Genomic DNA, 23,380 nt, shown 5'->3' on the forward strand with positions numbered 1-23,380 from the left:
TCTCTCTCTCTGCCTGCCTCTCAGCCTACTTGTGATCTCTGTCAAATAAATAAATAAAATCTTTAAAAAAAAAAAAAAAAAGAATGAAGCTAGAAAACATGGGTACAAACACAGGTAGGCTTAAAGATTTGGTGGTGGTGAGAGGATAAGGGTTTTTTTTTTTGTCTGATAACTTCTATTTGCAATGGAGCCATCGGTTAAGAATGAAGAAAGGTGAGTGAGGATATGGTATTCTGTGAAATATCAAAAGGTAAAATTCATTAGCAAAATGTAGTAGGATTTCCAAACATGCTGGGTGCCTCTTTGAGGCCTGGTGAGTCAGCCAGGTAGATAATTTATCCAATAATGTTTAGCTATGTGAATGCACTTAAAGGGAAGATGGAGAGTTGTATTAAATTAGGACTGGGGTTTAGCAAGGAGAGTACAAGAGGCAAAGGTTTTGAAGGTATTTGTAAGGAACAATTATAATAAAGAGCCATAGAATCCATACAGAGTGAAAAGGGACATAAAGGCAGACAGATATGATGACAAGTATTGGATAGGTCATTTACATGGATTTCGAAATCACCAAGAATAGTAAGAGTATGGATGGAGAAGAAAACAAAGAAGACCTAGTCTTTAAAGAGCAAAATGGCTAGTAGTTCAGTTTAGGGTAAAAAGAAAGGCAAAGGAGGCATAAATATGTACTTCAAAGGAACTGGAGTTTTCGAAGGGAAAAAAGGGAAAGAAATATCTGGAAGGAGCAAGAAGACTCAACTTACTTCCTGGCCCTGGAATATACAAAAAAATAGGTTTTTTTTTCTTGGGGATGAGTGGGACATCAAAAAAAAAATCAGAGACTTTTCACGGATTAGAGCAGTTTCCACAGTATGGGCAGTTTCTCATATGCATCAGAATCACCTATCTTCTTACACATTCCAATCCATATCAGATCTATTGAATGATAATTTCTAAAAATGAGGCCAAAATTCTACATTATAAACAAGCATTCCAGATTCTTAAGTACACTAAGAGCTGGAGAACCACTAGACTAGTACCTTTGAGGAAATAATATACATAGTTCAAGATATACTTTTTCCTTCCTTTTTTTTTTTTAAGACATCATTTTCTAATACATGAAAGTATGTCAAGTTAAGCATAACCACCTTAAGAGAAGAAAAAAATCCCCTAAACAAGTGTCTTTTTAAAAAGTGTCTTATACAAATTTATTCTTTTAAAGTACGTGGTAAAATATGGAGGGGCACTGATACTTAATTTCAGGGATGACTATTTGTCCTATGGAGGGAACCTGGGGACATATGTGGGTATGCTAGAGAAAACTTACATCTTCGCAAACAAACAAACAAACAAACAAAAAAACCCAACCAAACAAACCCAGAACACTCTATAAAATTTTGTCCATTATAAATTTATCTTTTCTATAGGAGAAAGCAGGTTGGTAAGTGGAGGATGTATCTTATTGGGGTGGGTCTCCCCCAGCGTCCAGTATCAATTCTGGGCTCCTTTTTTTTTTTTTTTGAAGATTTTATTTATTTATTTGTCAGAGAGAGAGATAGAGAGCACAAGCAGGGGGCGCAGAAGGCTGAGGGAGAAGCGGGCTCCCTGCTGAGCAAGGAGCCAGATGTGGGACTCGATCCCAGGACCCTGGGATCATGACCCAAACCACAGGCAGATGCGTAACCAATTGAGCCACCCAGGTACCCTTCCATTTGGGGCTCTTAAGGGGATTACTTTTCTTTTTGGCACAGATGGATAGGTAGAGTCATTTGGTTGTTAGAAAGGTAGAGAAACAGCAATGTCTTTGGAGGAGCAGTCAGAGGTTGGCCCAGAAACTTTTCTGATTGCGAGTAAGGCAATATTACTTCCAGAACATCAACTTCAAAACAAAACAAAAATAAAATCACCAAGTGTGACTCCTCAGGTAAATGGATTCCATGCGATTTTCTTCCTCAGCTGGTATGTCAAATATATGAGAACACAAGGATGAAAACACACACACACACACACACACACACACACGGACACAGACAGGAAAGGCTTCTGGATATAAAGAACAAACAAGGCAATCAATGAAAACCAATTATAAAAGAACAGCATCATCCATTTATAAGAATACCTCTTTCATCATGCACAGAATACAGTACTTACTTTCCTCTGACATGGTAAGGTTTGAAGCAAGACTTGAAGTTTCAGGTTTCTGATCACTGACTTCAGGGCTGCTCACTTGACTGAGAGAACCAAAATGAAAACATTAGCCCCTCATGGACTTGATGTGTTGCTAAAAGTGATTTCATCAAACTCATTTCTCTTCCTGTGCTACACAAGTAAGAGGCAAAGTAAGTCTTCATGGTATCATTATTGGTTTTTAGCGGCTACCTGAAGAAGTAGGGCTGGGGCTGGTACCTTCAGCATTTCACTCTTCTTTTTCATATCACTCCTGTTTTCCTATCACTCAGAAATTCCAGCTAAGTCAGAGACAAGTCAGAGTTTTTCTAAAGAACTTGGGGTAAAAACAAAAAACAAAAAACAAAAAATAAGAAAACAAACCAAACTTCGCTGTTACTTTGTTTCCAAAGTTCCAGAGTAAAATGGGGAGATTCCTGATTTCAGACAGTGGTTCTCATAGTTACTTGAGAATTTTTTTCAAATTATACATGCTTGCTTCCAAGAAGGGGGTTCTGAACCTTAAAATGGCTCATTCTATTATATTTCTCTTTTTACTCCAATTAAAAAAATTTTTTTTTAATTTTATTCATTTATTTGATAGAAAGAGATCACAAGCAGGCAGAGAGGCAGGCAGAGAGAGAGGAAGGGAGGCAGGCTCCCTGCCCAGCAGAGAGCCCGACTCGGGGTTCAATCCTACGACCCTGGGATCATGACCTGAGCCGAAGGCAGAGGCTTTAACCCACTGAGCCACCCAGGCTCCCCATTCAATTAAAATTTTTTTAAAAAATTTGCTATCATATCCCCTGAGCAGTATCTTTTTTTAAGTTATAAGGAGAATTCAGATAAATTACAAAAGGTAAATCACATAAACTGGGAGAACAAATCATTAGGTTAGACACTTGAATGGCAAAATTCTCACTGAAATTCTGGAATGGAGATTTTACTAACTTTCACCCCTTACAGTGTCCTTCCTCTTCCTTTCTACCTTCCTTTCTACTCTCCAGTTATTCTCTCAGTTACCAGCATAGCATAGTGGCCAGATTGCTTGCATTCATGTTACACTCTGCCAAAATTAGCTTAAAGACTTTGAGCTAAACTTCTTTGTACCCCGCTTTCAACTGTCAAAGAGGGACAATAACAGAGCCTAACACATAGGGTTGTTACATGGATTAGTGAGTTAATATATGAAAAGTACTTAGAGACTAGAAGAGAGTAAATGTAATATAACCATAGCCATTATTATTGTATTATAACTTCACCCCAGCCCAAGCATCCTTCCCACATTCATTTCCCTTAGAAAGAAATCTGCTCTGCTATTTTATACTCTAGGGAGAAATGGACAACACCATACCAGAGACTCCACATATCTTCAAAGGTGAGACTAATAAAAGGTAAGAGTAGGTTCTACACAGCAAAATTTCTAAAAGAAATGTTACTTACATAAAAAGTACACAGCATCAAAATCCTTAAAGCTCTCATATTTTTTCTGAATGGACCTCAAACATTCAAATAAGAAATCAAGACCCCCCCCCCCCGGTATATTCTGAATTTTCAAACAGTTTTTCCTCAGATATAATTACCTTTTGTTTTTTTAATGTTTACTTATTTACTTTAGCAATCATTACACCCAGCAGGGATTTGAGCTCATAACTCCGAGATCAAGAGTTGCATGCTCATCTGACTGAGCCAGCCAGGTGTCCCTATAATTAACTTTTATTTTTCTTTCTTTCTTTCTTTCTTTTTTTTTTTTAAGATTTTATTTATTTTTTTGACAGCGACACAGAAGAGAGGGAACACAAGCTAGGGGAGGGGGAGAGTGAGAAGTCTCCCCGCTGAGCAAGGAGCCCGATGTGGGGCTCGATTCCAGGACCCTGAGATCATGACCTGAGCCCAAGGCAGACGTTTAAGGACTGAGAAACCCAGATGCCCCTTATTTTTCTTAAGTAGGCTCCATGCCCAATCTGGGGTGTGAACTCATGAACCTGAGATCAAGAGTCACATGCTCTAGCCAGCTAGGCACCTCTGTAATTAATTTTTAAAGCTAAATCCCCAGATGAAGTTTATCTATTTACTGAAATGCCTGTATTTTTGGAATAGCATTTAATGTACTAACCAAGATGTGACTATGGGAATTGAAGAGTAAGGGGAAGAAATCAAACTGACTAGTTATATCCATGTTTCCCAAACTTGTCTATTATTATAATTACCTGAATAATTGGTAAAAATACAGACTTCTAGTCATGCCTACTTAAACAAGATTACCAGGAGATGGGTATAAAACTAGACAAGAACTTCATATTCCAACTACAATGGCTGTTTTGTCTCCTATGTATACCTGGATAAGTCTGGGGTTCACTGTTATACCCACTGATGAAAGACTATTTCTAGACCCAGAAACTTAGAAGGTCTATTTGTATAATCTGGTATACAATGGTATAAAGACCTATGGTCCTAGAATCTTATGTTATAGCAAAATCCCCTACATATTCAACTAAGTGTTTAGAGATTCAACAGAAGCAAGAGTGCTAATGGGGCACCTAGGTGGCTCAGTCTGTTTAGCGTCCGACTCTTGATTTCAAGAGAATATTGTAGAGAAGCAGATAAATGGGTAGATTTGGTCAAAATAGAAGTAGATAAATGGGTAGATTTGGTCTAATCAAATTTGGTAGATTTGGTGACAGGCAAACAAGGCAGTATTGAACTGTTTCTAATTTTTCTTTGAATTAGGGAGAGCAAGATCCCCAGCTGAGTGGATGGGAACAGAGTGGAGGGGAGGGGAGATGAAAGGAAGGGGAGAAACCAGGAGGTAAGGAGGAAGGGAGGGGAAGAAAGTTAATTTTAGAGGCTAGGGAATAAAATACACCGGGAAGGGTGGACGGACCACCAAGAATCTTTAAGTGCCTGTCTGAGATGTAATTATAAATGAAAACAGATCAGTACCGTTTTGTGTTTTTCCATCACAAAGTTCGGGTGATTGGAAATAAGCATGGAATGGGTGGATAGTTGGCTTGACCAGGGTTGCGGTTTTGCTAAGAAGCATGCCACAGGGGAAAAGGAGAAGTTAAAAGGAGAAGTCCCGCACAAAATGTTTGTCAGGGACTGATTAAATTAATAGATCTTATCATTTAAACAGCATAAGAAAGATACGGAAGTTTTTTTTTATGGGAGGGGTCAATGCTTAAGAGTGAAAATATGACAGCTCATCTAATGGGAAGTGCATAGGAAGATATCATATGGGAGTATGGGAGTAGCTACATGAGCTAGAATGCAGTGTGTGGTACTAAAATAGTCAGATTCTGGAAATTAAGATATCAGAGATGATGTAGTTACTAGTTCACAGACAAACAAAAGGAATTAAGAACTGGAGAAAGCAGAAAACAATGGCATTGCAGAAGTGAGAGCATGAGGTGCAAAGAAGCTACCTCTTATCCAAGAGGGAGTAGAGCTAATGACTAAGGCATCCCATATTCATTTGGTAATTGACACGAAATCCCTTGAATTTCCCTTATTTCTGTTTATTCTTCCCATTCTGTTTACATCTGACTGGAGAATATTTACTGTTGTCTCTTCCATATATCACAGGACCTGGTAGATAACATGAGTTCAGTACGTATTACTGAACAAATAATGAACGAATAAGAAAATATCAGCGCTTACTTGTTTCAAGGACAAACTACTGGAAGGAAATTTTCATCTTAAACCAAGTAATTTCAAAACATAAAGTCTGATGGGGCTCCTGGGTGGCTCAGTGGGTTAAAGCCCCTGCCTTCAGCTCAGGTCATGATTCCAGGATCCTGGGATCATATTGGGCTCTCTGCTCAGCGGGGAGCCTGCTTCCCTTCCTCTCTCTCTGCCTGCTTCTCTGCCTACTTGTGATTTCTGTCTGTCAAATAAATAAATAAAATCTTAAAAAAAAAAAAAAACCAACAAAGTCTGACATGCTAAAACTAAAAAAGAGAGTAGTCAACCCAAAACACGCCCCTATACTAATCAGCATATGAAAAAAAGACAGTAAGTAGATCTTTAAAAAGAAATTCAACTTTACATACCTTAAAGTTTGCTCTCCTGATTCCTGCATCTTGGCTTTTTTTACCTGCAAAAATAATTATACAAAGGCATCAATATAGTGATCTGCTCTTGAAATTATCAAGCTATTCAAATGGCAGGCTAATATTAACTAATAAATTACAAGGTAACTGTTTCATTTTGTTTTGCTTAGATTTATTTAATTAACCTTTGTTTTATTTTAGAGTTAGAGATGGACTTGGTTTTCACATGAGCTCTTTTCTTTTAATGAAAAAAGTATTTTTCAGGTTCAAGGTAAAATATTTACCAGATTTTTACTCGAGATAAAATGTTTATCAGAGGGGTGCCTGGGTGGCTCAGTCAGTTAAGCGTATGTGTTTGGCTTGGGTCATGATCCCAGGGTCCTGGGATCGAGTTCTGCATCAGGCTCCATGCTCAGTAGGGAGCCTGGTTGTGCTTGTTTGTGTGCACACACACTCTCTCTCTGCCAAATAAATAAAAATCTTTACAAAAATTTTTGTCAGAATCAAATATCTAAACTTGGATACAAACTAATTGGTTTTAAATTTTAACAGACACATAATTATATTATCCAACAGTAAGTGTGGCAATCTCAATATCACCTACTCATTTATTAACTTATTAAACAGGAATGCCTTTAATTAAAAAAAATATATTTTATTTATTTATTTATTTTGAGAGAGAGGGAAGGAGGAGATGGGGGGGTGGACAGAGGGGGAAGGGAGAGAGAAACTCAAGCGGAGTGCTGACCTTGATCCCATGACCCATGAGATCACAACCAGAGCCAGAACTAAGAGTCAGACGCTTAACCAACTGAGACCCCAAGAGCCCCAGGTTATGAGCAATTTAAAAAATATTCTGCATGCTATTATTTTATTCCAGATTTTTGTCTTTTCTAATTCCTTCTGAGCTGAAAGCATTTCCACTGAAATAGTTCAGGAATCCACAAACAGAAGATCAACATTTAACACTGCTAGTAGATTTCCCTGCTTTCATATTACAAAGAAGCTGATTTTAGAGCTCTTGATTAGAATAACTAGTCATAGTAGAAACATGCTTAGTATGCTTAGCCATACAAAATTATAGGTCCTTCAAAGTATTTCAAGCCAACAAAAGGCAGAAACACTGTTAAATAATTTTAAACAAAAATATCAGGTGGGAATATAGCTATTTAATATGAATATTTAATATGAATCAATTTAACATCTCAGACATTATTTCCCTTGATTCAGGTAATTATGTCCCCCTGTAAATCAGGACACGTGTGCCACCTTGGCACTAGAGGCACGTAAATGAACTCAAAGGATACAGACAAACTTCACAAGTATGGGTTCAAACAATATAATCCAGAAACTGAGAGAATGTAAAATAGTATAGCTACTTTGGCAAGCAGTCTAGCAGTTCCTTAGATAAGGTAAATAATAAACAAAAGATAAATACAAGGCCCATAACATTTTTCATGGACATCTATTTCTCATGAGAAAACATGACAAAATAAATAAAGCCACTCTTGGCTTCCTGCTTATGGCATACCAACAGACATTATTTTTACTGCTACTTTAATTTTCATAAGTAAAGAGAAAATCAAGGAAAGGAGGGCATTAAGAAAAACCCTTGGGGTGTCTGGGTGGTATGGTTGGCTGGCTGTCCAATTCCTGGTTTTGGCTCAGGTCGTGAACTCAGGGTCATGGGATCAAGTCCCACAGCAGGCTCCGTGTTCACCTCCCCTCCACTCTGGCTTCTCCCACTCATGCACTCTCTCTCTCTCCCTCTCCCGATCTCTCTGTCTAAAATAAAGAAATCTTTAAAAAAGAAAAAACCTCTAAGAAAAACAGGCACAGCATAGGGCATACAGTCAATTGCACTGCAATAGATGGCACGGTCACAGATGGCAGCTACACTTGGGGTGAGCCCAACACAACAAAGAGTAGATAAATCACTATGTTCATCTGAAATTAATGTAACATGGTGTGTCAACTAAAAAAAATTTTTTTTAAAGATTTTATTTATTTTATTTGACAGACAGAGATCACAAGTAGGCAGAGAGGCAGGCAGAGAGAGAGGAGGAAGCAGGCTCCCCGCTGAGCAAAGAGCCCGATGCGGGGCTCGATCCCAGGACCCTGGGATCATGACCTGAGCCGAAGGTAGAGGCTTTAACCCACTGAGCCACCCAGGTGCTCCCCCCAAATTTTTTTAATCCTCTAAATTTAAAAAAATTACAGAAGCATTTGAAGAAAAACAAAAACCTTTGAGGCAGATAAATTCTTACTAGGCATATTAAATTCCAAAACCATAAAATAAAAAACAGATTTGATATTACAAAAATTCAAAACTTCTATGTGATAAAAGATACCATAAACCAACCAGGAGATTGAATACTCCTAGGATAATATATGGACTTTGACAAAAGCATTTAATTTATTGTAACTGTATGATGTAACCCCACTGAAAGGGGTGAGACATAAAGGAGCTACTTAAGATAATAATGGATGACATTGTGACTGGAAATTGCAAGGTTAGACATAAGGAAAATAAAATTATCTAGTTTACTTGCCTGCCATAATTTCACAAATGACAAAATATATGCTTTTGTTATAAAATGTGCTGCCCTTCCCACCTAAAGATGATAGTATTTACATAACATCAGATGATAATGTAATTTTCCAACAGCGGGGATGAATTTATGCTTAGCTCACCCTAAGACTCTCTTTATGACCAAAGAAATGTATTTGTGACCTGGTAACCAAAACATTCTATACAGTCTTAAATCATCCATACAAAGAAAACTGGAGCACTGAGTTATCTAACTTATCATAATCTTAATTTTATTAGAACCACAGAATAACAAATTAAGTTAAAAAAAAAAAAAAAGAAATTCCCAAAAAAGAAAAGAAATTCCTTGGGCTCTCTGCTCAGGAGGGAATCTGCTTCCTCCTCTCTCTCTGCCAGCCTCTCTGGCTACTTGTGATCTCTCTCAAATAAATAAACAAAATCATAAAAAAAAAAGGGAACTGGAGCAAAAATGTATTTTTATAATTAAAAAATTTTAATTATATAACATTTTATATAAAATAAATTTTTATACAAAAGTATTAATTTTTTATAATTAAATTTCATAATTAACAAATTATACTAGAGGGCCTTTAAAAATTATTATTATTTTTCTGGGGCACCGGGGTGGCTCAGTGGGTTAAAGTCTCTGCCTTTGGCTCAGGTCATGATCCCAGGGTCCTGAGATCGAGCCCCACATCAGGCTCTCTGCTCCGAGGGGAGCCTGCTTTCTCCTCTTTCTCTCTGCTTGCCTCTCTGCCTATTTGTGAACTCTGTCAAATAAATAAATAAAATCTTTTAAAAAATAATAAAATAAAATAATTATTATTTGTAAAGTTTTTTTTTTTTTTAAGATTTTTTTTTTTATTTGACAGACAGATATCACAAGTAGGCAGAGAGGCAGGCAGAGAGAGAGAGGAGGAAGCAGGCTCCCTACTGGGCAGAGAGCCCGATGCAGGACTCGATCCCAGGACCCTGAGATCATGACCTGAGCCGAAGGCAGCGGCTTAACCCACTGAGCCACCCAGGCGCCCCTAAAGTTTTTTTTTTATTATTTGAGAGAGAAAGACCGAGAGAGCATAAGTGGAGGGCCGACAGAGGGAGAAGCAGATTTCCACTGAGCAGGGAAGCCCAACGTGGGGCTCCATCCCAGGACCCCAGTATCATAACCTGAGCTGAAGGCAGCCACTTAACCAACAGAGCCACCCAGGCACCCACACCATAGGGTCTTTCAAATTTTATTTCACTTTTTATTTATTACAGTGCCAACCCAGTACAAAGAATAAGTAATATTAGAAATGGAGAAAATGTACCTAAAATCATATCTACCAAACAAAAAAAGTTTGGGGGGAAGAAAATGTTATTATCACAGCTAATTTTTTATTTTTTTATAAACATATAATGTATTATTAGCCCCAGGGCTACAGGTCTGTGAATTGTCAGGTTTACACACTTCACAGCACTCACCATAGCACATACCCCCCTCCAGTGTCCATAACCCCACCACCCTCTCCCTACCCCCCTTCCCCCAGCAACAGTTTAGTAGTTCCTCAAGTGGTTAAATATAGAATTACCATATAACCCAGCCATTTGATTCCTAGCTATATAACCAAGAGAAATGAAAACATATGTCCATAGATGTTCATAACAGCATTTTTAAAAAAGATTATTTACTTATTTATTTATTTGACAGAGAGAGATCACAAATAGGCAGAGAGGCAGGCAGAGAGAGACGAAGGAAAGGAAAGATGTGGGGTTCGATCCCAGGACCCTAGGATCATGACCTGAGCCGAAGGCAGAGGCTTTAGCCCATGGAGCCACCCAGACACCGTGTTCATAACAGCATTATTCAAAATACCCAAAAAGTAAAAACAACATGAATGAATGGATAAATGGATAAATAAAATGATAAAATAATGATAAATTAAATAATGACTGATAAAATTTAAAAATCCATACAATATTATTTAGCAATAAAAGGGAGTGAAGTACTGAGACATGTTGCAAAGTAAATGAACCGTGTGAAAAGACTAGGCTAAGTGGAGGAAGCTGGTCACAAAGAATCACAAACTGTATGATTCCATTTATATGAAATGTCCACAAATCAGTAAATTTTTAGACAGAAATTAGATTAGTAGTTGCCTAGGGCTGCAGGGGATGGGGAAATTGGGGGGTGACTGCTAATGGGTATGGAGTTTCTTTTGGGAATGATGAAAATGTTTTAAAACGGATTCTGGTGATGACTGAAAAACACTGTGACTATACCAAAAACCACTGAATTGCCTTTTTTTTTTTTTTTAAAGATTTTATTTATTTATTTGACAGACACAGAGATTACAAGTAGGCAGAGAGGAAGGCAGAGGGGGGGGGGAAGAAGCAGGCTTCTGGCTGAGCAGAGAGCCCGATGCGGGACTCGATCCCAGGACACTGGGATCATGACCGGAGCCGAAGGCAGCAGCTTAACTGACTGAGCCACCCAGGCGCCCCTGAATTGCATTTTAAAAAGAAGATGTGAATTGTATCTCAAACCTGTTATTTTAAAAAATGACATAATCTTATGGGCATGTTATGACTAAAGATAACACAAAAAGAAGAACCACTGACAAATTTGTGAATCAGGGTTCTATTCGTGCCTCTGCTTAAAAAAAAAAAAAAATTATGCTTTTAACATAACAGAGCAAGGGAATACTAGTAACACAGTACATGAATTCAGAATATCTGTGTTCTGTGGATGACTGTGATTTTTCAGATGATCAATGCTGGCTCTGCCCTGACATCTCAAAGTTTTAGGTTTATAAGATAAAACTGCTGCAAGTCTGGAGGAGCAGAACTCATTAGACATAACTTGAGTCCTTGCTTATACACACAGGAATATAAATATTTTTGAAAATTGAGGTATGCTGGGGCACCTGGGTGGCTCAGTGGGTTAAAGCCTCTGCCTTCGGCTCAGGTCATGATCCCAGAGTCCTGGGATCAAGCCCTGAGTCCAGCTCTCTGCTCAGCAGGGAGCCTGCTTCCCCCCTCTCCATCTGCCTGCTGCTCTGCCTACTTGTGATCTCTGTCAAATAAATACAATCTTTAAAAAAAAAAAGAAAGAAAGAAAGAAAGAAAAGAAACAAGAAAGGGATAATTCAGTAGGAAAGAGACAAGACAAGCTAATGAGAGTAACATAACTCCAGCTAATAATGCCCACCAGTAACATCTCTCTATGTATACAGGTAACGGTAGGGTTAAAGTTCTCGGTTTTATTTATTATCAACTTGGGATAGAACCACTTTTTCTACTCAAATTTTAGACCTCTACTACAGCCTGTGAATACTTTTCTCCTCAAAGTACAATATTTACTCTTCCTACTCTAATTATTTTTAACAGTTCATAAATATTCATGTTTTTTAAAAAATTTCATGTTTTCTTAGATTCCATATTTGTCTAGTTGGCATCCATTCATCATAGGGACAAACTATAGACCAAAGCTGTGTACATCTCCCTTGTGATGCAGGGCCCATCCTCTGATCCATCTCCTTTCCAACATACACATCAAGTCAGTATTTCCCTTGCTCTAATCATCCCACCCAGAAGCAGACACCAGACACCTACTGACAGCCACAATGCCCCCAAAGCCCTTGGAATTATTCAAACAAACTAAACCTTGTTTACCTCGCCTTGCCTGTGGTAACCCCAATAAAGCCCGTGGCCTATAAATTCCCGTTGCTCCTTCCTGCCTCCTAACTGACACTGGTGCGTCTCCCTTTGGCCCTGGGTGGAGTGCCATGCTTTCCATATCTAAGGACAATGAGTAACATTAAACTCTTCTTTCAGTGGCACTGACCTCCCCATGTCGTCACTCAGTTACCTTTCTAAATTAAGACACAAATCAAAATAAATGACACTCTGTGACAATCACCATTTACAGTCAGTAGAAAATTTGTTTTTAAAATGCTTTAATTTTTTAAAAATGCTTTAATTTCTCACCTTCTTAACAGTCAGGTTTTGTACATTGTGTTATAGAAATTGAACAGAACAGCAAGGAAATGAAGCAGAGCAGAAAAGATGACTCACCAGCAGGTCAGCCTCACAATTCTCATTACTTTCAATAAATACGGAGTAACTAGTAATACCCATTTCCATAATGTGTCAACACATAAGTCTTGAAACTAGACCTCCTGACTAGACTTCTGTCTTGCTACATAAAAACTCAATGACATAATTTTCTTTAGCATACTTAATGCCTCTAATTTAGCTATGTGTTCTCATAGTACATATCCTAGGAACACTGCTAAGGATGATTTTTAGTTCTACCATTTCCCTAATTATTGTTGCCCCATCAGGGATAAGGGATGACACTTCATATGTTCCAAGATCATTTTACCAATTGCTTATGTCTTTCTAGTTTTATTTATTAAAAAAGATTTTCTTTATTTATTTGTCAGAGAGCGAGAAGCAGACTTCCTGCTGAACAGGGAGCCTGATGCCGGACTTGATCCCAAGATTCTCGGATTGTGGCCTGAGCTGAAAGCAGATGCTTAACCAACTGAGCCATCCAGGCGTCCTGCTCTTTCTAGTTTTATACTTACCTTAAGAAAGGGGGCTAAAAGAATAATGGCAAAGTAATCATTAGCATGTACTCTCAATGTAACAACAAATACTAAAAATGTATTAAAGGACTTGATGCAAGCCAGTGCCCATCCTTCTGTGATATAAAGAATACATCTAGAACATGAAAAACATGCCCTATCATCTGCTTTCAAAACTCAATTTTTTTCCAAGTTGGATTTTCATAAATGTAAACATATTATTATTCTACATTCTTTCTTACTATGAAATACAAGAGGCTCATTCAGGATAGTAAATTGCCTTAGGATTTATCTAACTTCAGAAAGAGAAACAACACAAAAGGAAAAGATTCTTTAATATGAAAGTATCTTGAGGGGCGCCTGGGTGTCTCAGTCATTGAGCGTCTGCCTTCAGCTCAGGTCATGATCCCAGGGTCCCGTGATCAAGCCCCCGTTGGGCTCGCTGCTCAGTGGAGGCCTGCTTCTCCCTTTCCCTCTCCCCTGGAAAGGGCTTGAGTTCCCTTTCTTGCTGTATCTCTGTCAAATAAATAAATAAAATCTTAAAAAGAAAAAAAAAAGTATCTTGAAAGAATGATTACTATTGTTTTCCTATTATATTTTATTTATTTTTTAAGTAGGCATCATGCCCATGGTGGGGCTTGAACTCACAAACCAGAGATCAAGAATTGGATGCTCTACTGACTGAGCCAGCCAGGTGCTCCAGCTTTCCTTTTTTAAATGCTAAGAGTCAAAATACAGAAAGAGCAAAACAAACAAAGGCCATGGCAAAGGCAATAATCTGTATCACCTGGGGACATTTAGAATTTTTATTTATTTATATTAAATATTTATAAGAAATTAAGACTCTAACCTAGACTCTAGGATCTTATGTTTTTAACAATTAGGTAGTGGTCAAATTATACTTTTCTTCAACTTTTTTTTTTTTTTTTTTTTAATTAAGTCAGTCAGGGGCACCTGGGTGGCTCAGTGGGTTAAAGCCTCTGCCTTTAGCTCAGGTCATGATCCCGGGGTCCTGGGATAGAGCCCCGCATCAGGCTCTCTGCTCAGCAGGGAGCCTCCTTCCTCTTCTCTCTCTCTGTCTGCCTCTCTGCCTACTTGTGATCTCTGTCTGTCAAATAAATAAATAAAATCTTTTAAGAAATTTAAAAATTAATTAATTAAGTCAATCAGAGAAATTTAGGTAAAGATAAAACTAAGTTTTCAGGCAGAAATGATACGTATATATACTGTTTTACTGGTAAACAGATGCCCTCTTTTATTTTCTAAAAACTTTAAGAATAGCCATTGGTGTTTTTTCTATTTTAATGGCATTTCCAAATACAATATGTAATTTTTTAATACTGTAGTTTCTAAGCAGACTCTCTAGAATTATACTAACAAAACTGAATTTAAGAACGCTGTTTTCTTAGAAGGGAAGTATTAGGAAGTCTTCTCCTTATTTTTATTCTAATTTGGAATCTCTAGTATAACTGAGTAATATTTAAAATCTTTTACAATTAGCTTTTCTATAAAGAACTTTAAATTGGGGCGCCTGGGTGGCTCAGTGGGTTAAAGCCTCTGCCTTTAGCTCAGGTCATGATCCCAGGGTCCTGGGATCAAGTCCTGCATCAGGCTCTCTGCTTACCAGGGAGCCTGCTTCCCCCACCAACCTCACCTGCCTCTGTGCCTACTTGTGATCTCTGTCTGTCAAATAAATAAAAATTAAAAAAAAAAAAGAACCTTAAACTGTTAAAGGAGACACTTACTGGTTGTTCTGGTAAGTCTTGCTCTTCTTCCATGAGGACCAGTATTCCTTCCTAACGTTTATGTGGCTGGATTGCGAGTGTCTGTCAGCAGTCTTCACTGTCTGTTTAAAAAAGGGGGGATTCAAAGCTTTATGAACTCTTAAAGCATTATCATTGAGGTCATCAGAGAATAATTTTTTTAAACTTTTTGTTACTCCAAGCTTTCTACGTGAGTCCCAATCTCAAAATCTCAAACCTGCACGTGGCTTTTCAAAATTGACATGCTGCACCAAGTCGAGATAGGTGCACACAATGACCTTTATACTGCCTAGCAAAAGCCAACACGTGGAACCCCTTCTGCTGTACTTAAAACCCGGTTACTATAGTGCCTAATGCACTAAACATCTTATAATGACAGCCATGTGCAGATAACTAAAACGTGATTTTAGGATTACTGTTACATTAAAAAATGATAAAAACTAGCCTAGGAAGTCAGTAAGTTATGATAACATCTAACCTGCTTGAATGTGGAACATTTACATAACTGTTAACACAGACACACTGAATCACTTTAAATGGAACAAACTGGAATATCGATTAAATATTTTCACAACCAACTATCTGTATATATGCAATTGATTTTAAAGAAAATTCTTCTGGACTTATTTTAGTAATTCAAATAAATAAGTAAAGCAAAACCTTGAATTTTAGAACTAAGGAAAAATTATGTAAAACTAACACCCAATTTTATTCTGAAATAATAAGCTCCACTAAATATATTACCTAGTCAATGTTTTTTTCATTTAAAAGAGAGAAAAAGAGAGTGTGTGCATACAGCAGAGAGGAACAGAGGGAGAAGGAGCCGCAGACTACCTGCTGAGACGGATGCAGGGCTTGATCCCGGGACCCTGAGATCAGGACCAGAGTCAAAGGCAGATACTTTAACGACTGAGCCACCCAGGAGTCCCACTATCTAGTCAATTTTTAAGCAAACTCTACCTTCTCAGACCCCGCTCTTCCTGTCCTCATTTTTCAAACTAAAAAAGAAAAATAGAGGACTCAAAACCCCCCATTTACTGGTATGAACTTCCTACTGTGGCCTGCTGGCAAGAAATAGGTATGTATCATGAAACTAAACACATTATAAAAACAAAAACTCCGTATCTATTCAACACAAATGAAAATGACACTTCTCCAAAATTGATGTGACCATTTATGCTTTTAATGAAGGTCACACTTGTTTTACTTCTACTAACCACTGTAACTAAACATATAAAAGCAAAATCAAGTATAGAACCTTATCACTGAAGTAACGAACAGAGATTAAAAAAAAAAAAAAAAAACATGCTGTCAAATAAATAAAGTTTTTTAAAAAAAGGGGCGACTGGGTGGCTCAGTGGGTTAAGCCTCTGCCTTCAGCTCAGGTCATGATCCCAGGGTCCTGGGATCAAGCCCCGTATTGGGCTCTCTGCTCAGCAGGAAGCCTGCTTTCCCCTCTCTCTGTCCCCCTCTCTCTGCCTACTTGTGATCTCTCTGTCAAATAAATAAATAAAAATTTAAAAATTAAAAAGAAAAATGAAAAGGGAAATGAAAACCCTCAGTTGTGCCATATCACCCCTCCCCTCTTTTGCTCTATAGTGATGCATTACAACACACTTTATTTTACAGCCAAACTCCAGAAAGAGAAAAAGAGGGAACACACACGTGATTAGAGGCAGAAGAGCCCAACTCTACCGTGACTTTATTCCCTTCCCTGACCTAGATGTCAAAAGAAAAAAGGTTTAAAGGTCAGAAGCGCTTGGTGATCAATACTCACGTGTAGCTCATACAGAGCCCCAAAAGCCAAGCTCTCCAACTACATGACGCAGGTAACTGGTGCTGCAGAATTACAGGGCACAGTAACTAAAGCCCACAGGAGCTATCTTGCCTGAATTTGTTTTGCTCTCCTCAGAAGAGCATAATCAATGTGACGTGAAACGGATTCACAACTGTGAAAGATGAAACATTTTTATGTTTTATCAGCTTCTACCTATCTTAGATTTAAATCGAAATGTCTTTATTTTATGGGCTTTTAATACTGTCTAAATGTACTTCGGTACATATATAATTTCATCCCCAAAGGAGCAAAATAGGGCCAAATCATGAGGGAAGTGGGATACCTTTAATAACTCATTTGTTGGATTTTTGTGTGATCATCTCTCACCTAAGCAAAAAGTTATAGTATTCCATGTTTTACTTAATTGAAAGCCATATGTAATCATTGCAATCTCTAATTAGTAGATTCTCAGCACGGGAGAGGGAGGGGATAGTCCTTCTCATGGGGGAAGGGTTATAAAATCTACCTCTGGGCAAGAATAAGGTAAGAAATTTTGTTTTAAAAAAGGATATTCAATAACATGTGCTTTAATTTTAAACACAAGAACTGATTTTAAAAATATAAACATTAAAGGGGCACCTTTTTTATTTATCAAAAAGGGATCATAGGTTTTACAAGGTAAAAAATACTATTCTTAATTATGGGGAAATAAATTCTCAAGTCATACAAAATTAAATGTTAAAATCTTGAATTTTGTTTTCTAAAAATAGGGCAAAATAACAGTGATTTTATAATGAAAAGAAGGAATTTTCCATTTTTCTTAAGACAAATTCTATGGTTAAGTTGCAAGAAAACTTTAAGGGAAAAATTGGAAGCCATTCTTTCTTCCTCTCCCATTTCTTATTTGAAAATAAGCACTACTGTTTCCATCTTAAAAGTGACCTTTATTTTCTCAGCTTTTCAATTTAGGGGAATAAAAGGGCATAATTTCTATAGTTAGGAAAAAATTTTAAAAATCAAGTAAATGGATCAATGATCACTAACAATTTTGACCATTTAAAACAAATGAAAGCCGGGGTGCCTGGGTGGCTCAGATGTTTAAGCATCTGCCTTTGGCTTGGGTCATGATCCCAGAGTCCTGGGATCAAGTCCCACATTGGGCTCCCTGAACCTGCTTCTCCCTCTCCATGTCTACTGGCTTTGCCTACTTGTGCTCCTTCTGTCAAATAAATAAACAAACAAACAAACAATCTTTTTAAAAATAAATAAATAAAACAAACAAAAGCAATCTTACAAGGAAAGCACATGATTTATTACAGCATCTTCTGGGATTCCATCAGCAACATGTAAAATGCCTAAAATTGCAAACTTACAAATTTACAAATAATTTAAAAGTAATTTATTTGCAAATATTTTAATTTACAAATTTAAAATTTTCCAATAATTTATAATTTGACTAATCTGAAATATAAGACTTACTAAATACAAGAATTCAAGTATTTGTCACATTCCTAGAACTTCTCAATGTGCTAAAACTTTAATATTAAGATCTCATACCATTTTCTATAAGTGCACATGCTTATAATCAAGTCACATTTACTAGCAACCAGATGAAAGTGTTGTATAACACAAACAGTGCTCCAGTATTTGATAATTTAAAAAGTACAGAATTACTATAATTGATAATTTAAAAAGTACAGAATTACTATACAAATCTTAGTATTCTCTTTTTCATGTACTAGTTCTAGAGTTTATTAATCTAAACCATTAATGTAACCTGACATTATTCTACAAATGAAATTCATCTTCTAAAATACCCAAAAATATAATGACTTGACATAGAAGTAAAAAGTGGATTCTTAAGTGCACTTAATGAATACAGCTCATTATATAAAGTGGATTCATTAAGTGCAACTTAAATGAATACAGTTATTATAACTTAGTCACAGCCAGTGAAATTACAAAACATGCTGTGAGTTGATCTTTTAAGTGCTTTTAAGCATTTGGATAGTAATGTCTTCTCACAATTTTCTAGTTTCAATTCTTACTGTTTTTTTTTTTAAGATTTTATTTATTTATTTATTTGATAGAGAACACAAATAGGCAGAGAGGCAGGCAGAGAGAGAGAGAGAGAGAGAAGCAGGCTCTGCACTGAGCAGAGAGCCCGATGCAGGGCTCGATCCCAGGACCCTGGGACCATGACCTGGGCCGAAGGCAGAGGCTTTAACCCACTGAGCCACCCAGGTGCCCCTCAATTCTTACTGTTGATTTCTAAATACACCTTTTTTATCATGAGAGTTTGTCAGTATCTCTATGCCTTTATACACAGAAATCTAGGAAAAATCTACAACCAAGAACAGAAATGGTATTATTTCTGTAGACTTTCCCTATCTGCAAATGCTGACAAGGAAAAAATAGGGAATTCCGTTTGGATTAAAAAAGGTCACAAATTTAAATACTGTGATTTCACATGTTCATAAATAAAGCAGGATACTTTTGTAATATGGCAGCTATAATTTTTCTTTTTAATCATTAAATGTTAGAAGGGAAATAATTAGTAAATATTTTACTTCAAAATTCTAATTAGATTCCTACCTGATAATTTCTGTTTTGTACCAAGTTGAACATACTATTCAACCTTTAACTGTAAATGGCTACAAGCAAAAACCTAGGTTACTGCAATGTTATTATAGCACTCAAGTACAGAAAGGGGGAAAATATATATATATATATTCTACATACACACATATAAAGAACAGAATAAAGATCAAATTGCTTTCAAAGAAAATAAAGTATATACTACTCCTAATTATAACATCAAGAGAAGTATCTAAATAGAGCACAATATTTGGATTGTAGGTCCTAGAAGGGGAACTTTCATGTGGCAAAGTGTGCACAGATTAACTGAGTATCTTTCATATAATTCTAAAGAGAAAACAGGTAGCTCATAAAGTTAATCACTGACCACACTGTATTTTAGAAGTCTACTTAATATTTCTTCCAAGGCGCGCTATATATATATATATATATATATATATATATTATTATTATTATGTTTTTTTTTAGAACACACTAAATAAAAGGCTAAAGAAATTTCCCTGGGGAAAATGAACAGCACCCTTCCCAAAATTAAATATATCTCAGCAATAAAAGTTATAAACAAAAGTAATCTAAAAAGAAGTATCAAAAAAGTGGTATATTATCACTTAAGATTATTAACGTGGATTGGGGTGCCTGGGTGGCTCAGTGGGCCTCTGCCTTCAGCTCCGGTCATGGTCCCGGGGTCCTGGGATCAAGCCCCACATCGGGCTCTCCACTCAGCGGAGAGCCTGCTTCCCCCTCTCTCTCTTCCTGCCTCTCTGTCTACTTGTGATCTCTGTCAAATAAATAAATAAAATCTCTTAAAAAAAAGATTATTAACGTGGATTACTTTAGGATTTAAAAGTACATAATTAGTAAATGTCCACCATGGTATCCTCAAATACAATTATGTCTGTGCCTTGAAGAATGAAAACAATAAGCAAAATACCATCTTTTAGTGGCTTTAAGACAACTGCTTCAAGTATTGTTATTCAACAATAACAGATCTATTCTAAAGGAGACCCTTAAATGAATTCAGAAACTAGTACCCTAACACTCAAAGAACCAAATATAAAACCTGAAGATACCTCTTAAACTCTAATTTATAAACTAAGAGGCCTTATAAGGCAAAATCATGAAATCAATGATTTCAAAATATAAGAAAACATTTCTGTGGTCTCCTGCAGAACATTGCTTATTAGTTGTGTCAGGGGGCATGTAGTAATTTGGCCTTCATAATCCATAGAACATATACATTAGTTTCAAACGAGAAGAGAACAAAGGTTTATTCTAATACCTACAAATATCTTGTGAAAATTAGGCAAAAATAACAATGAGTATCTTGGAGGAGTGGAGAATTATTGGGGGAATTAAGGAAGATTTACCCTACAACAGCCTTTAAAACCAATTACAGTGGGAAGGATAAGAGCAATCATTTACCAAGCATATATAATATAGCAAATATTTTTACATTTATTGTCTTACCTAGTTTTTTTTTCTTTTGGGTTGTTTTTTTTTTTTTTTTGTCTTACCTAAGTTTTATCTCCACAACGATCCTAAGACATAGTGTTATCTTCATATTATGGACAAGGCAACTAGGACTCAGAGATTTAAACAATTTGCCTGAGAGTAACAGCAATAATGTTTGAGGTTAAGGCAGAAATATACCAAATAAAGAGGCTGGAGGATGATGTTGATGGTTGCACAACACTGTGAATGTACTTAATACCACTGAATGGTATATTTAAAGTGGTTAAAATAGTTAATTCTGTTATATATATTTACCATAATAAAAAGATATAAAAAGACCCATGAGGGGCACCTGGGTGGCTCAGTGGGTTAAGCCTCTGCCTTTGGCTCAGGTCATGGTCTCAGGGTCCCGGGATCAAGCCCCGCATCAGGCTCCCTGCTCAGCAGGGAGCCTGCTTCCTCCTCTCTCTGCCTGCCTCTCCACCTACTTGTGATCTCTGTCTGTCAAATAAATAAATAAAATCTTAAAAAAAAAAAAAAAGACCCATGAAACAAGAAATACCAAAGCAATAATCAAATCTAAATAGAGCTTATAAACTAGAATTTAAATAAAAACTTGAAACAAAACAAGAACAAACAAAAGTGCTTATAAGTAGAGAACTCAGTATTTAAAAAATACTGCCAGAGGGCACCTGGCTGGCTTAATTGGTAGAGCATGCAACTCTTGGTCTTGCGGTACATATATACATGTATATATACATATAGATATGTATATATATATATATGGGGCACCTGGGTGGCTCAGTGGGTTAAAGCCTCTGCCTTGGGCTAAGGTCATGATCCCAGGGTTCTGGGATCTAGCCCCGCATCCAGCTCTCTGCTCCACAGGGAGCCTGCTTCCTCCTCTCTCTCTCTGCTTGCCTTTCTGCCTACTTGTGATCTCTGTCTGTCAAATAAATAAATAAAATCTTTAAATAAATATATATATGTATGTATATTGCCAGAAAAACAGTATCAATGTTCTAAATTCTAAATAAACAAAAAACATTCAAGAAATTTTGGAGAAAGCAGATTAAGCATATTTATCTCATCTGTGGAAAAGAGATAAAAATTGTGTGCAAAAGAAGAAAGCATAAATAAATCAACAGATGTGATTATATAAAATATACTTTCTGCAATAAGGAATAACGAATCTAAGATTTAAAGAATATAACATGGGGCATCTGGGTGGCTCAGTTGGTTAAGTGTCTGCCTTCGGCTCAGGTCAGGATCCCAGGGTCCTGGGATCGAGCCCCATATTGGGCTCCCTGCACAGCAGGAAGTCAGCTTCTCCCTCTCCCTCTACTTCTCCCCTTCTCATGCCCACTCTTTCTCTCACTCACTCTCTCTCAAATAAAGGAAATCTTTTTTAAAAATTTAAAAGGGAAGAATATAATAGAAGCAACACCTGCGATAATTATGATAAACCTTAATGTCTGCAATATAAACCCACCCAATTCAACATTACTGATCATCTGTTATGTAACAGTAACTAAATACACATCCATCAAAGGACACAAACAGTTTAACCACCAGGATCAAATCAGCACTTGGGAAAAAAGCCTCTCACTACTAACTAAATAAATTTTAATATTTTTAAGATACTACTTCATACCTAAGAAAATACCAAAAATAAATCTAAACAACAAAACTGAGTGTTATCTGAGCTATAAGAAAGATTCAGGCACAGTTGTAAAATCATGTTATCCTCAGACTGTTCTCTGGTTAGACTATAAAACAGATCATAAAATTATCCATGGCCTGATTAATTTCCTAATTTTTTCCCCAAAAATTAAACAGAGGGGTAAAAAGCTAACTCTAATTCCAAAAAAGAGTAAGTTTGTTCAGAGAAATGAAAACTCAGAAAACATGTGGAGAATGACTTACCCATACTGTAATTCTATGAATGAATATCTTATATTAAAACGGAAACTGTAGGGGCACCTGGGTGGCTCAGTGGGCTTTAACCCATTGGTTAAAGCCTCTACCTTCGGCTCGGGTCATGGTCCCAGGGTCCTGGAATCGAGCCCCACATCGGGCTCTCTGCTCAATGGGGAGCCTACTTCTTCCCCCCCTCTCTCTCTCTGTCTGCCTCTGCCTGCTTGTGATCTCTGTCAAATAAATAAAAATTAAAAAAAAAAAATCTTTAAAAGGTGAAAGAGAGGACACCTGGGTGGCTCAGCCAGCTAGGCATCTGCCTTTGGCTCAGGTCCTAATCCCAGGGTCCTGTGACAGAGCCCCAAATTGGGCCTCCTGCTCAGCAGGGAGCCTGCTTCTCCCTCTGCCTGCTGCTCCCTCTGCTTGTGTGTGCTCTCCTGCTCTGACAAATAGATAAATAAAATCTTTTTTAAAAATAAATAAATAAGAAATAAAAGGTGAAAGACCATGAGAGACTGTGGACTCTCAGAAACAGG

The 23,380-nt window shown here is 37.1% G+C and overlaps 1 protein-coding gene across 2 annotated transcripts in view; it reads right to left on the reverse strand.

Annotated features, from left to right (window-relative positions):
- The window catches only part of EYA3 (EYA transcriptional coactivator and phosphatase 3), a 109,319-nt gene that overhangs the window by 54,538 nt on the left and 31,401 nt on the right, over positions 1–23,380 (reverse strand). For both annotated transcript variants that reach the window (XM_059137739.1, XM_059137740.1), the window contains exons 2-4: positions 15,083–15,183; positions 6,216–6,259; positions 2,149–2,228 (exon numbers count right to left, since the gene is read on the reverse strand). In XM_059137739.1, coding sequence (XP_058993722.1) covers positions 2,149–2,228; positions 6,216–6,259; positions 15,083–15,115 — 157 coding nt within the window. In that variant the 5' untranslated portion in view covers positions 15,116–15,183. The remainder of the gene's footprint in view (positions 1–2,148; positions 2,229–6,215; positions 6,260–15,082; positions 15,184–23,380) is intronic.

Source organism: Mustela lutreola, chromosome 10 (assembly GCF_030435805.1).
Source record: "Mustela lutreola isolate mMusLut2 chromosome 10, mMusLut2.pri, whole genome shotgun sequence".
In the NCBI taxonomy this organism is placed as follows: Eukaryota; Metazoa; Chordata; class Mammalia; order Carnivora; family Mustelidae; genus Mustela; species Mustela lutreola.